Source organism: Scomber japonicus, chromosome 10 (genome assembly GCF_027409825.1).
Source record: "Scomber japonicus isolate fScoJap1 chromosome 10, fScoJap1.pri, whole genome shotgun sequence".
NCBI lineage: Eukaryota > Metazoa > Chordata > Actinopteri > Scombriformes > Scombridae > Scomber > Scomber japonicus.
Window position 1 is genome coordinate 21696633 of NC_070587.1, and position 15973 is coordinate 21712605.

The following is a 15973-nucleotide window of genomic DNA, read 5'->3' on the forward strand; positions in this document are numbered from 1 at the left end:
CTGGATGTTTTTCAGGTTTGATGGAAGTGTTATATGGTGGTTTTAGCATGAAAAGCTCCTACAGCCTTATAATGGGTTGCCAAAAGGAAAGATTATTCAAACCCTTGTGGAGAACTCAGTCTGGCTTCCACTGAGGTGAGAGTCCTATTGTATGTCTGCTTACAACAAGTCACTTAATTGGTATAAGGATTGGCATTCTGTTTCTGTCTGCTTTGGGAAATATGATCCCAGTGGAGCCGTTTTTCTTAACTTGCTCATCGCATCTTCACTTCCTCGGACAGAAAGACGGGTACTTCAGTCTTTGGGGAAATACAACAGGTTTCCCAGCAGCTTGCAGAAAAGCACGGCTCTTGTAGATCAGGAAAGTATTGTTATTACATTTGGGTCTCAAAGAAATCCCCTGTACACTTTTGTGATAGAGACGGCAGGTTCCAGAAATGATTTTTGCGATTAGCTTCATTTTTCGTCGGTCGTGTTTGCAAATACTGACCGTCCAAAGATGATGGTCCTCGTCCATCCTCTCTGGTTATGTGTTTTCAAGTGTTGTGATGTTTTGTTCATGTGTGACTTTTTTTTTTTTTTTTTTAATTTTAAACAGCACCTATCCTGTGGTGAGGTACTTGGAGTGTCTGTAGGTTTGGGCAGGTGAAGTAGGGAGCTGGGAGGAAACAAGTTGCTATCCCGTTGGAGGCGAATGGCAATGTCGGACCGTAGAAAACCTCCTCCTTCCCTTCGGTGCTCAGATCCAGCACCTGTGAAGAGGACAGAACACATGTCTCTACTCATAAACTTCTCAGATATACATGTAAATTAATACAATTCATTCATTCATACATTGGCAATTGCCCCCAGAAAAAAAATTAAATAATGAACAAAGAGGGTTGAGGTGTTAAAATAAGGCCACTTCAAGTCTTGTACTCCAAAACTAGTATTCTAATGACAGAACTAGCCTTGTAGAAACATGTAGAATTCACCTAACCATTATTCATAAAGCTCCTACAATAATCAACCCTACATCTAGAAAAGTAGAGAAAGGGTAAGAACATGAAAGAACATGAAATAATAATATAGACTAAAATAGGGGGTAAGGTAAACTACATGATTGTGTCAGACTGGACAAAGTGTTATTATTCTTCACTATTCTAAAATATTCATACATTAGTCAAATGCAGTAACCATTTTCCCATATTAAACAAACCATCCTCAATCTCTACACTCACTATTGGCTTTATTTCCTTTACTAGTTCTATCCAACGTGATTGGATTATTGGGAAAAAAAATATTGGAAAGTGAGCACTGAATTATCACATTAGCCACACCAATGTCCATATTCTGCTCTACCATTCTGTAAATGTTTTATCTTTGGCTTAATGAAATGTTCTGCTCTCCAATAACCAGACCTAGAGGAAGTGGATTGTATTTTACATAATGTTTAATCATTCTCTGTTCGAGTTATGTCTGTCCTTCCTCCAGTTAGCTTTAATATATGTTGAGTGATTCGTGGAATACTGTATGTATGAGTACTTTCTTGATACCAATTTTCCTTGTTACCTTAAAGAAATGGAGTAAAAATCAGGCAGGGACAGGGAAACTACATTAAGTCACTTTTTTTTTTTTTTACAATCTGATTGAATCCATGCTCTTTGTAACCCCTGCAGTCATATTTTTGGTGAATAAGCCTAATGAGGAGTCTACAGCCATGCTAGAGACTCTGTATGTGAATCTGAACACAGGCACAGCACTGTTTTGAGCCACAAGCTAAATGTCGGCATGCTAACATGGTCATAATGACAATGCTAACATGCTGATGTTTAGAAGGTGTACTGTTTACCATGTTCAGCTAACATTTGCTAATTAGCTATCATCACAAAGTTGTAGCCAAGGCTGGTGGGAATGTTGTTACTTTTGTAGGTACTAGAGCCCGACCGATATATCTGTCAACCGATATTATTAGCTGATATTGGCCTATCATAGATATATCAGTATTGGTGTTTGTACCGGCCCATATGTTCCGGTATGTATATTTAATATTTTTTCTTAATTCAAGTTTAATATATACGTATTAAACCCCCAGTGCAGTTTACTGTTTCAGTGCACTGATATCATTTTTATAAAAATTAAGTTTATTCTGATTAAAATATCATAGCCTCCAGTACATATTTTTGTCACAAGTGTTTGGTAATGATATTTGTAAGAGGCAAGTGTGTTTATGTACATATTCTGTATATATAAGATTATCGGCCAATTAATTAATATTGGATTTTTTTTATTTCCTAATATCGGTATCAGCATCAGCCCCAGAAATCCAGTATGGGTTAGGTCCTAGTAGGTACTGTCCAAATGAAAGTAGTGAAAATGTAATTATTAAAACAAATGAAGCTTTTTGACCTGATAATGGCACTAAATGAAAAGTCAGGGGATCACTAAAATTATGGTAATTCATCCTGAGGGGAACATATATATGTGTGTATCAACTTCCATGTCAATCTATCTAATAGTTGTTGGTAGATTTCACTAAAAAACACACATTTTAATGTCTTGGTGGCTCTACAGGAAAATTCAGAGCATCACCAAAGTCATTAAGGCTCATTATCTGGGAACCATGAATGTATGTACAACCTTGAACTGAAGTGGTGGATTTCCATCCCAAAGACCCAAACCTGACATCAAAATATAATTGTATTAGATCATGTGAGCTTAACTTGAAGGCTGCATATTTTCAGCATTGTCAGAAACCTGTTAGAGACCTTTTCAATGCTGCATGATTTCAATTTATATCATTAAATCTCCACCTGTAGGTCAAAGCTGAAGGAAAACAAAACAAAAAAGGACTGGTCCTCTTCCCAGAAACTGTCTGGGCCCTGGCCCATTGTTTAACAATGCAAGATGCATATTGTAATTCAATTCACTGTCTGATTTATAATTAGTGTGCTGTTGTTTCATTCCACTGTATGAGCATGTTATCAAAAGAATTCATATCAATGCATCTCATCATTCTGAGGTGTCACAACTGTCATATCTCTCACCTGAATGCACGCCAGAGGCTCGTTGGTCCAAATGGAGTATCCTCCAACCACATAGATCCTGTCATCGTGCACTGCCACTCCGGACTCATTTTGACCTGAGGAGGACAGAGCAGACACAATGCTTCACCGTGCCAAGCAGAGGGCATTCTGACAATATGACTTCCACATCCCCCCGAGAGGCGGTGAGAGAGATAAATGGAGAAAGGAGATTGGAGAGGGGTGGGGGGGGTGGGGGTGTTTGGAGAGCCAAGATTGAGCTCCTGTTCTCTTTCCTTTGACTTTGTCTTCAACTTCTACGGATATGATATGAATCCAAGTGCAGCACAACAAAAGAGGAAAGTCATACAGGAGGAGTAGTAAAGTCACCTGAACTTTAAACCTTGTGGGCCTTCACTGAAGCATACAGCATGAAATCAGGTATATGTGACCACATTCTGGAGTGTATATATATATATATGCATGGTTGATTGTGTTTCCTGTGCCTGAACTCCATCCCACCCCCACCAGACTGGAGGCTAAAGATGCAGCATGCCCACAGGTCCAAAGTAAGAATACATATGTTTTCATTGTATATCATCCTACCACCCACTCACAACCAGCAGAGAGGCATTATGTGTTATTTTTATGTAATGAGAAGAAGATAAAGTATGTTATCTTTGTTTTACAAGTAATGCATAGAATACATACAATGTGTATGATGAACTAGCGCTAAAGTCCCTGGTCAATCTTTGGGAGAAAACCACTGATTCTGAGTAAGCTGCATGAGAAATTTTGTTTTCAGGGTATTTAATAGAAACCTTGAGAGATATGTACAGACTTCTGTTGCTAATAACAACTAAAAAGATTAGTCATCTCCAGAAGAAAGCCCAAGAGCTGCACAGCACTGGACAATTTAACCTGTTGTCTTCTCAAGATAGCAGTGAGGTATAAGGTGTAAGGTAATTTTCAAGGACTGCAATACACAGAATCACATAATGTAGTGGCAAGAGTCAGCCATTTGTTAGACAATTAGCTTTTGAATGAATGGAGCTGTGTTGTGTGCCCAATTAAGCAGATTTAATAGCACAGGCCATTCTTTATAAGATGTGCTCAGAACATCTGAGTAACAGCATTAGTTTACTGTTTCAATCCTAGAATAGAAAGTCTGTACTTGTGATACTATTCATCAATTCATAGATTTTAAAGCGTAATGTTTTCTGTCAGAATTCTTCTTTTTTCTTGTGTGTGTGTGAGCTCAGTAAAACTTTATGACAATGTATTTTTCAGATAATCCAATTGGCTTTAAAATGGTTTACTTACTGCAGCTTAAGCAGTAATGGAATTCTCTTAATTCATAAAGTTAAACTAAAATCATGGAACTTTATTTAATATTAAAAATATTGCTGCAACATCATTTCACAATACCTTTGTCAATTGTATATGAAAATAAGCTCATATATAAGGGTTCACCCTCATTTTTCATCCATTTAACTGTGAACCAGCCTGTGTTTTTGCAGGTTTGGGTTTTAGGACTTGTTGCCATGACAATGACTCCAGATACATTTTTAGACAAACTAAATGATCCAGGCCTGAGTCAAATGATGGGACCAGTGGTATGATGTCAGGCTATGTATCATATCCATGCATCTTTAGCTTGAATTTGGTTGTGTTACGTGTGTTCACATGTCAGGTTCCTTCACGTTGCCCACCCGTGAGGAGGCTGAAGGAGCATCGCGTCCACTGGTCCAGGTCCATGTTGTAGGAGTCGATGTGGCGCACCAGGATGCGGTCGTTGTTGTAGTCCAGGTCGTTCCCCCCGAGCACGTAGAGCTGCCTCCTCACCGCCGCCATGACGTGGTAAACTCGCCTCTGCAACATGGGGCTGCGGGCCAACCACTGGTCCTGAAGAGGAGGTGGAGGTGTGGAGGTGGAGGTGGCGCAGAGTGATTGAGGGGTTGAAGCAGATGGATAGGGGAAAGAAAGAAGAGGGAAAACGATGCGATGCAGATGAGAAGGAGGTGAGATGTAGTGCGAGAGGGAGGGAGAGAGAAACAGAGAGGGTGGGAAGGGAAGGAGGATGAATAAGAAGATTAATATTTAAGCATATCCATGCATGGGTAATTGATGTATGCTCAGTGCTAGATAAATAACGTGACACTGGAGCTCTGGTTTGTACTAATGACTTCCCTCCCTATTTCTAATCATATGTTTCAGCCACTCCATTTTACACCGAGGATCCCTGCTCATTTCACTAAGTGTGTCGCAGCTTATTTTGTGTCAGTGTGTGTGTGTGTGTGTGTGTGTGTGTGTGTGTGTGTGTGTGTGTGTGTGTGTGTTAGTGTATGAGAAAGAGAGAGCGTGCTCGAATGAGGCAGAGAATGAGTGTGTGTGTGTGTGTGTGTGTGTGTGTCTGCTGGGAGCTGACGGGTGGCCATCTGTTGAGGGTAGAGTGGGTGGGGGTTGCTGTTGCTCTGGCAGGTGAATGTAGATTCATGGTGAATACAAATGAGACTCTCTCCCTCTCTCTTTCACTCGCTTCTTCGTTCCCTCGCTTCCACGCTGACATGTACAAACACAGACCCATATGGATATGCACCTTACACATAAACACACACACACACACACACACACACACGCAGCATACCTCCACACTATATACAGCCTAACCGAGATCCAGGCGTCTTTAACAGCTGGCTCATATACATACACAAACAGAAACTGCATTCCACTGTAGTGAGATGTGTGTGAATACTGCACATTTCAAAATGATATTTAATCAAATCAATTTTTATACTCCACTGAAAAGGTGCAGCAAGACAGTCAGAAACATGTTTAGTTTGTATTTAGGATATATATTTAAAATCTTACAGGTGTAACTTTACAAGGATTCCTATTTAAAGAATGTAGCTCTGTAATTACACTTTGTTACTGCGTACTGTAAAAATATATATTTTATATTAGCGCAGAGCTGATCATGAATGCTATTAAGAATGCTGTGGAGCTTCAGATTGTTTAATGTGGTTTTCAGTGATTTTCCAGGATGCCATTGTTTTCCATTAATTTCCATATGGTGTGAAAATTAATTAGCAGATTCTTGACACCTGCCTGTTGTGTCATCCATCATATTGAACATAAGGTTTACATTATTGCTCTGCAAAGATCCATTATTGTTTCATGGTAACGCAGTTCAAGCGCAGATTGTGTTAAAAAGCATGCATGTAACTTTGACAAAGATAGTATCAGGCTTAAAAGACACTGATTGTGTTTACAGGAACACTAGTATACCAGTTTTGAGCCTTATCCTGGTTTTGATCATATTCAGGTGTTTACATGGAACATGAGAAACTTGGTTATTCATATCCCAGAGTATCAAGGTTTCTGATCCTCTGTGTGCAGTTGTGTCCAGGATGTGAAACATAACCAGAAAAACACGATCATAACCAGGATACTAGTGCACTCACGGTCAAGTCAAGTATAAAGAGTTCCAAATCACAATGTTGTCATTTTATTCAAATAAGAAAAGACTACACTTTTTAATTCACACTTCAATATGAAAAAAAGGAAGAAACTTGGGTAGACTAACAGAGGAGGGACTAACAGAGAGGGGGACAACTATGTCTAAGTGGTAGAATTACAATATGGAGTCACATAAGTAACATATAATTTGTTATATGATGGGTTGCTCAAGTTATTTTTGACTCTGACAGCAGACTGTGCAGAAATGAATTAGTGTTTGAGTTTCTGGCAAAAATGCACCTACTTGCAAGGTTCATGGAGAGGGGAAAGCAGGGTCAAAACTCAAGCAGAACGAGAATTTATTAAGACGTATAAACTGTATGTATACCAGAGAGAAAAAGCTAATGGCTGCACTGATTGATTTTTTGGCTTGCTTGGAGTAGCACAACAAGCTGAGAACACAATACTAACATAGTATTAACATCTTGTAAAGTTTGGTGTTAGTAAGCAGTTACCTACTTACACATTGTGTCTCTGGTCACCTGCATCTGCATTCACTCTCATCTTAGCTCTACTTTGGTCTCCACTAACTCCTGAATAAAATGTGCTCTTTATCTGCTTCAGCAAATCATTAACTTTGTGTACCTTTTGATGTTGGGCAGATGTTTTGCATTTTTCAGAACTTTTTCACTGAAAACAGGTGTGGCTGGACACTTGGCTAGTGAGAGCAGTGAGTGAATCATTCTCTGTGGGTTTGTCACTATGTGCGACTCCTTTCATGTTACACATTGTTATATAGAGCTACAAAGGTCTGGAAACCTCACTTCTTTCTGACTCCACACCTGCACTACCAGATTTCTTCATTTTCCAACTTGTAGTCTTCAGCCTCAAACAGGTGACATTGGTTTAGGGAAATAATCACAATTTGTTCTCCTTCATGTATGCAGTAGTACTCCCTATAAGACTGTAATCAGACTTTGATGTGTAAAATTGGTGGAGTTCCCCTTTAAACTTAAAATATTGAAAAGAGAATCATATTGTATGGAAATGACTGTAAAGCAATGGCTACCTGGAAGGGTTAATATATACATAAAACATCTGAAACATTACAGCATGCTTTGGAAAATAGTCAACAGTATTAATGTACAGTATATGTTTACTAAATAGGATTTAAAAACTGTACAATTGTTAAAATTCGTTGGCATTCTAGTGACATTTCCTCAACACAATGAAACAAAGTATGAGAGCTCATCACTCCATAGTTACCTGTTCTGGGTCGTACACCATCAGCCGATTCTGGTACTGAGCTGTGTTTGTCACGCCACCTGTAATACAAAGAAACAACACTCTAGGCTTTTAGCAGAGAGGAAATGCAGCTGTGTGTGTGTGTATGTGTGTGTGTGTGTGTGTGTGTGTGTGTGTGTGTGTGTGTGTGTGTGTGTGTGTGTGTGTGTGTGTGTGTGTGTGTGAAATAAACTTCTAGTGTGTTTATGCATGTATATGTATGTGTTTAATCAAGGTAAAAGTAATGTGTGAGAGTGTGTGTGGTGTATATTGAGTCCTTCTTCCTCCTCAGTGTGTACCTGAGACCCAAAGCAGGTTCTCCGCCACACAGCCGGCATGGCAGGACAGTGAACGGTCGAAGGGTTGGACAAACATCCATTTATTCCTCTTGGGACAGTATCGCTCCACTGAGGGCAGCACCTGCCTCAGCTCGTTCCTGCCTCCCACTGCGTACAGATACTGACCCAGAGCTCCCAGCACAAAGTGTTCTCTGCAGGCCTTCATGGGGGCAATCTCAGCCCAGCGGTTACCCCTGGGGTCATATCGACAAGCAGTCCTTACAGCACACGTCCTCCCGGTGGCGTGCTCCACCTCCCCACCCACAACAAATAGAAAGTTCCCCATTACTGCCACGCAGTGGTGGCTGCGCCCGGTGGGCATGGGCGCCAGCTCGCTCCAGTTCGACCCACCTGCCACACGTACATGCTCCTGTGCAGCCGGGTTAAAGTAGCGCAGCTCCCTGACTCTGCTCACCTCCCGCTTCCGCCCGCCGGCTATGTAAAGGGTGAGGGACTGAAAGCGAGGCCTGGTGCGGGCAGACTGGCGGAGGGGCTGGGCAAAGGTGGCGTGGTGATAGTCCAGGGCCTCGTCCACCAGGGCGGCAGCAGTGGGGCTGGACTGGACCAGGGGGTGGCTCCGAGCAAGGTGGTGCAGGGTGGGGACGTCCATCAGGCCATAGCGGACGTGTTGTAGAAGATCTTCTGTGTACTGGTAGCGACAGTCGTGTTCCAACCACAGAACAACAAACTGAGGACAGGCAGAGAAAAGGAGGTTTCAAAAAAAAGGGAAACGTTCAGATGGGGCAAAACAGAATGGTTAGAACAGAAAGAGAATGAAGCACATATGAGGGTAGAGAGGGAAAGAGAAGAAACAGGGGTATAACAGGAGAAGGAAAATGAAGTAAGAGAGTCGGAATAACAGATAAGAAGAGTGAGAAGGGAGAAAACACGCAAGAAGAGAAAACAACAGCAGTAAAGGAGAGAATCTGAGAAAAAAGCAAGTGGAGGACTGCTAATCATAATCATTTTTCTAGACACCTAAAGGCTATTTTAGCAAGCCAACACACACACACACACACACACACACACACACACACAAGCATTTATTAATCGGGAGCATTCAATATACAGACTGTAAATATCCACAGGCACACTCCTTTGTTTAATGCAGGCAAACTGGGTTGCAGAGAAGGGATTTAATTGAACTTGAGTGCAGCAGAAGGTTATTTAGCTGTGGCGAGTTGTGAATGTGGACGAGATGACTGGAGATCACTGATACCATTATCAGGAGAACATGTGTTTTAATGTAGTCTGTGCACAGACGGAGGACTTAGTACAGCATAATAAAGGCAACTTTTTAAAGGTAGTAAGGTTTTTTCAGACCAAGAAGACTAATCAAAAGTATGCACAAATGCTCAATATGGACAGTATATTGGCTTTTCCTTTATTTCCCATTTAAAGCACTCTGACAGTGTGAATATACAAAAACATGCAAGTCAGGATTTTGTCATTTTGCGGTTTCTGTGCCACTCTCCTGTCTCTTCCTCCCTTTCTCGATCGCTCACCCCGCCTCTCTCCTCCTCATAGCTCTGAAGTGACAGCGTGTGCGTGCGACTCTACGCGAGTGTGTGCGTGTGCGCGCCTCTGTGCTACGGCAGCTGACTGTGAAGGTCACGCTGCATCACACAACTTCCTCGGGGCACAGAATAAATCAACTCCTTCTCCCTCCTTCCCCTCCGTGCTGAAAGAGAAAGTGCGAGAGAGGGAGAGGGAGAGAGTGTGCATGTGTCTGTGTGTGTGAAAAGGAGAGAGTGAGGGAAAGAGATAGTGAGGGAGAGAGGAGGGGAAGGGGGTGGGGAGGAGAGGGGTACATGAAGGCAGAGCTAAGGATGGCAAGAAAGAAGAGAGAGAGGGGGGAAAAAACAAAGCCAGAGAAAATGTGATTTCCAGAGCGTGAGAGACTCTAAGAAAACTCTGAGTGACGATGATTGACGGCCAAGCTATATCAGTCCGGCCAAATCCCCCCCCCCCACCCCATCCTTTCGGACGACAGCCCCCGCTTGCCGTTGGCTTCCGTCTGATGCCCAAATTAACCTTCTGGGCGAAGTGAAGGAGGCCCAAAGCAGCCTAATCAGAGGCTGATTATGGCGGCGGCGGCTGGCTAAAGGGTCAGGGTAATTGTGCCATCAGAAGCCTGATTGTTTTCAATCAGACGGGCAGCCGAGTGACAGCTGGGGGATTGGGGCCCTGATGGAGCCGCGGTGGGCCTAATCAGAGAAGAGAAGGGGGGAAAGACAGAAAGGGAGAGAGACTGGGGGAGGGAGGGCGGGAGGCTGATTGGTGCAAATGAACAGTCAAAACGGCAAGTCCCCACCTCGCACTGCCGCTTTACTCCACAGTCTCCACACAGCGACGGCAGTTCATCAAGCATGAACACACACACACACACATGCATGCACACTCATATGGATGTATGGACTGACAGTCTATCACACACACACACACACACACACACACAGACTCAGAAACAGTTCTTTCCAATTGCATATCCTCATTAATGTAAAAAACAGTATATGAGATGCAGATTGCAGTGTTTCATTTATTGTTTATTTGTCCATTTCCTATATATTGTGTCATGCATTTCTCTCTCTCTCTTCTCTCTCTCTCTCTGTGTGTGTGTGTGTGTTTGTCTGTGTGTGTGTGTGTGTCTTATATACTAGCTTTGTGCCAACATGCAATTTGTTCAAATTTGCAAAGTGAGATTATTGTTTCTCACTTTATCTCTCATCAAAATATTACCCTAACACTGCAATTTAAAACCAAAATAGAGTACCTCCTCCCCTTGCCTCTTGCACAGAAAACACACACACTCATGCACACAAACAGACACACAAACAGACACTTCCATTACCTTCCATATCTCCTCCTCGCTGAGGGAGGTGAGGCGGTCGCTCTTCAGCACCTCCCTGAGGAGGCTGTAAGGCAGCTGCAGGGCCTCTTCCTGCCGGCTCTGGCTCAGCTCCGACAGGTGCTCCACCAGGAAGCCCACCACAGCCTCCTCTAAGGCAGGGAGGTGGAACAGGTCGGCCACACGGTACAGCTCCAGGTAGTTCACGCTGCTCAGTTCCTGCGAGGGACAGATACACACGTAAACATGCAGATGAACGCGATGAAATGAGTTGGAAGGGATTCGAGACAGCTGTCAGATCATGTGACCCTTGATGAAGATGAAATTTGCGAGTCCATCAAAAGAATTCTACTGGCAAACAAATGTTACCTGAATCCCCTTTTTAGTAAATCTGAGACCACCTACCACTCTACCTTCCTTTTTAAAATGTGCATGGTTTAGATCCACCTCTCATTACTTTATTCCTTTAAACATCCTCTCACATACAAGCAGCAAAAGATGACATCATCTACATGTTACAGTATCATTAAGAACAGTACATACATAAAGGCAAAAATTAACTTAACTTACAGTTTCATTTACTGGATATATTGCATTGCACATGTACTCTACAAGTTACACATGTACAATATAAACATTAACTGTGAGCTGATTTCATTTCTATAGTTAAATGACAAACCAATGAGGGTGAGAGGTGTGAGATAAATAAAACAAAATCAGCTCAGAGTAGTGGATTAAGACTGCCATCTTCTGGCGGTCCCTCAGCACTTACAGAACATGCACACATACTATTGAATCTGTAATATATATATATATAACATCCACTGACCAACCATTCAGCAGATATTTTGCACAGAAATTCACTACATTTAAATTTTACTACTTACCTAACAAATGATAATGATACAATTACAAAGTATCTAGTATGAGTTTAAAGGTGGAAAAAGGATTTTAAACAGAGGACACTGAAGGTCTTCATTAAAAAGACAGTGATGATGATACAAATGACAACAATCATGCATCCATACAAGTCAAAATGTCTTATCACAACCAATCCAAATAAAGGACATAAAGTACTATACACAGCAAGTGTAGTATTGATCAGTTATTCAATATTCAATTAACTGAATCCTATACATCAGTATTCGTCATATTGGAGGTGGATGACAGCAACTGGCTATTGTATCTGATTTTTAATGCCAGTATTGGCTCAGTGTGTGCCGGGAAAATCAATGTTAATGATCTGCTTTCACCTTCTACTACGCAAATAATAAATATAGCAGTCAGTTGATATGAGGTGAGATGATCAAACAGAAAACACATTGACTTAGTCAGGAGGTAGCTGGTTGGTTATAATGAGATGTGGGATGGCCATTAATACAAACCAGCAGGAGTCAGGTTACTGCAGCCACCAGATGGTGCTTTAGAGCAACATTTAATATTGTGGTGCAATAGTAAAGACAAAAGATGGTAAAATACACAATAAAAATATTACATTTAAGCACATCATTGTCATGCACTAGATGACAGAATAAGAAATTAATACTGTACTGTAGCATATGCATTTATTCAACCTATGTGTGATTATGTGCTGCAACAACCTGTCCCTGACTGTTTTTATCTCTAGCAGTTTTTGGATGTGCACCCAGAGGACAGGAGACTGACTTTGTCCCTGTTCCAACAAATCCATCTAGGTCTTGGTGATAAAACACATGAAAGAAGCAGCAGGGTGGCCTAGTTTCTTGAAGAGAAATCTAATCTGGACTCTGGCACCTTAGCGGACAAGCATTCCCCACCCACTGAAGTGCCCTTGAACAACATATTGAATGTATATCAGCTCAAAAGCTTCTGTCGTTAAGCTGACACCAAACTTTAACCTCTATGTGCAGGAGGAGACACACTAGACCATCTATTATAGATTTCAGCACATTGGACATTGTTGAATGTGAATGATTCCAGCACTTTTTTAGTACATGAATTAGGGAAATACAGACAGTTAGATTAGTATGCATGTTAAATATGAAGCAGGAGGCAGTTAGCCTAGTTTGGCATAAAGACTAGAAGCATAGGCAAACATCTCATCTGGCTCTGTCCAATCATGTTTTACTCTTTTACTTCATTACTGGTGAAAAGATGGATACGCCGTGTCAGTGATTGGTTAATAAAGATTAAGCAGCTGCCAGTAAGTATCATATTCACCACAACCTCAATGTCAATATACATAATGTCCATTAACCTGGACATATCTGTCTGTGTTGTTCTGTTGTTTATCTGAAAGGGAATACAGTAGTACCTAGTTTCTGATACAATTTGGAACTGTCTTCTGATAATAGTATGATAAAAGTGTGAAATAAGTTATATTCCACTTCCACTTCAGATTAAGTGTCCAGTTTGTAAATTTCCTTGAAGTTTCCCACAGACATGATCAAATTACCTGACGAGTGGAGCACACCTTTAAAACTCAATGATATTACAAGATTTCCCTTAACCTGATAGGAATCCTGTAGTGTGAAGTGGTTATTCCTCAAGTACAGTATTGTGTGTGTGTGTGTGTGTGTGTGTGTGTGTGTGTGTGTGTGTGTGTGTGTGTGTGTGTGTGTGTGTGTGTGTGTACCTGGATGAGGTAGTGGGAGCAGAGGCTGAGGAGCTCCAGCAGTTGAAGGTGACTGCCTGCAGACAGGACGTCCTGGATCACCGCTGGCTCCAGCAAAATCTGACAAGAGGACGTGAACAAAGTCAAAAGGTTTCTTATTTTTAGTTTCAAAATTTAGGTCCAGTGCCATTGTGTTGCAGGTAGTTTCCAGACTCACTGATTTTCAAAGATTTTTAATCTCAGTTCAGAGACCTGAACTATACAGAGTATCAGATTTTGTATTGATGGTCTGCAGTATCATGTGACAATTACAATGTGTAATTGATACAATAATCAACACAGACACAATGATGAAGAAGTTAATGCCTTTGTTTAATACAGAAGGGTTTTGATGACAGAGAGTCTGATGAGGATAATATAGCTGGAGTAAGACAATACTGTCTCAAGATGAGCATGACAGCAAAAGCAGCACACTGTGATTACTGTGCTGACTAATCTGTGTCTGGTAAGTCCCAGTCACTGAGAACTATGTTGATCATTTTCAAAACTGACAACAACTTACTTTAGAGTTTGGCTCAAAGCATCTTGGCCTTAAGTACCTTCACATTGGAATGATATGTTTTAAGGGGTTTATTTAAAGGACCAGTGTGTATGATTTAGTGGCATCTACAGCCAGTATGTCTGTTCTGGGCTATTTCAGAAACATGGTGGCTTCCATGGAAGAGGATCTGCTCCATGGATGTATAAAGAGAACTGGATACATGAACAGCATCACACTTTGAAGTAGATTTGACATAGCAGCCAAACTGTAAAATAACAAAGTCACGTGATGCATATTGGCCCAAAAGGACTTCATCCCACAAACACTGTGAAAGCAATGTCTGTAAATCAGCAGAGATGTTTTTGAACATCACAACCACACAAAATGACTCATTTCACTATCAGAATTTGATCCATTCAAGTCCGATCACATTTGAGAAGTCTAAAATGGGGCTAATCTGTAAATTACCCTGATGAAGGCCACAAGCTGAAACGCGTTGGTCTGATAATAAAGCTCTTCTTACTACAAGTGTTGCTGGAGCTTTGGCTTTCTTCAGACTTTTTTCCTTCTCCATGTCCCTTAGAAATAGGTGAAGTTGTGCCAGAAACCTCCACCTTGTTTCTTGTATCTGCAAGTTAGCCATCTCAGCCAGTGGAAGTCGCTAGTGAGAGCTTTACAGGCGTATGGGGGCCCATAATGCATGCACAGTGTGTTTTCAACTGGGTAATTTATTTAAAGCGGGAAGTGACTTTTTTGGCTTCATGTGTCACTGAGTAGCTTTCATAGAATGAACAGGGTCCCCTCTCCAACGCTGTATCCAATTCTCTTTATACATCTATGACTCGCTCCCTATGCAGATATAAAGGGCTCATTCTAAGGTTATGAGAACACAATGAATCTTATTTTCAGGTGATTATACACTAATTAAAACATACTTATGAATATTCAATTTCTGCAAAGTTCATTCTGCTGGAAAACACTAAATTTTACACACTGCACCTTTAAGGGTTAAATCATATGGCCTAAACTGAACTCACCAGGCAGTATAATAGTATACTGAAATGTATCTTTCCCTTTTTGTGTCAATGTATTTTTTATTTCACATTTGATTTCATATGACTTTTATTCTGACTTTATTCCTAAATATGTATCATTCTAAGCTTAAACATAGTTTAGATTATTCAATAGACACATGGACAGTGACTGTGCCAGATTGTACAGCATAACAAGAATGACTCTACCAATATGTCTGAGTCACCATAACCATCCTCTGACCAAAGCAACATATTCAGGCAGCATTTATTCTGCCAAAATGCTTCCTGCTCAGCTGAATACACAGTAGCTGAAAGGACCTACTAAAAGCTTTCTTCTATTTCCTCCATATTAGCCACCCATATACATAAATCTCTGTAACACAGCCAATGCATTTTCATCCCTCACAGGAGCAGAGCCAGGTAATAGGGTCTGTGTGAAGGGTTAAGTGTCCTGTTTTGTATCTATTCTAAGCACACTAAAGGACCACACGGAGCTAAATATCCCAATAATCACTGAAATGATAACTCGATCAGAACAAACGCACCTCGTGTTACCTCTCACACGGTGGACTCACCTGCTCCAAATTAAATTTGGTTTAGTTTTAAAGGGCAGGAGCAAACCTCTGATAATCCATTCAGCAGGACTGGCCTATATAGCCACAGAACCGTGACTGCATCAGTAGTGAAAGTGAGAAAAATGACTTCATCATCACGTCCCTTGCTTCTCACTACTGTTGATACAGTAGTGGGCTGAACACTGTTTAGCAGCACTCACGGGTATCATTTTGCAAAAGCTTACTCGTTATTTATGATTTTGAGAACAGAAAAGGCAGCTTGTGATTTTTACCCTGGTAGTCTGAATACAAATGTGCCA

At 41.2% G+C, this 15973-nt stretch overlaps 1 protein-coding gene across 2 annotated transcripts in view; it reads right to left on the reverse strand.

Moving 5' to 3' along the window:
• Positions 1-558: 558 nt before the first annotated feature.
• The window catches only part of klhl32 (kelch-like family member 32), a 28533-nt gene continuing 13118 nt past the window's right edge, over positions 559-15973 (reverse strand). The window contains exons 5-11 of one of the 2 annotated variants that reach the window (XM_053327015.1): positions 13546-13644; positions 10935-11150; positions 8045-8771; positions 7728-7786; positions 4715-4907; positions 3027-3121; positions 559-752 (exon numbers count right to left, since the gene is read on the reverse strand). In XM_053327015.1, the coding sequence (XP_053182990.1) occupies positions 591-752; positions 3027-3121; positions 4715-4907; positions 7728-7786; positions 8045-8771; positions 10935-11150; positions 13546-13644 (1551 nt within the window). In that variant the 3' untranslated portion in view covers positions 559-590. The remainder of the gene's footprint in view (positions 753-3026; positions 3122-4714; positions 4908-7727; positions 7787-8044; positions 8772-10934; positions 11151-13545; positions 13645-15973) is intronic. The other variant, XM_053327016.1, reaches the window with a different exon arrangement.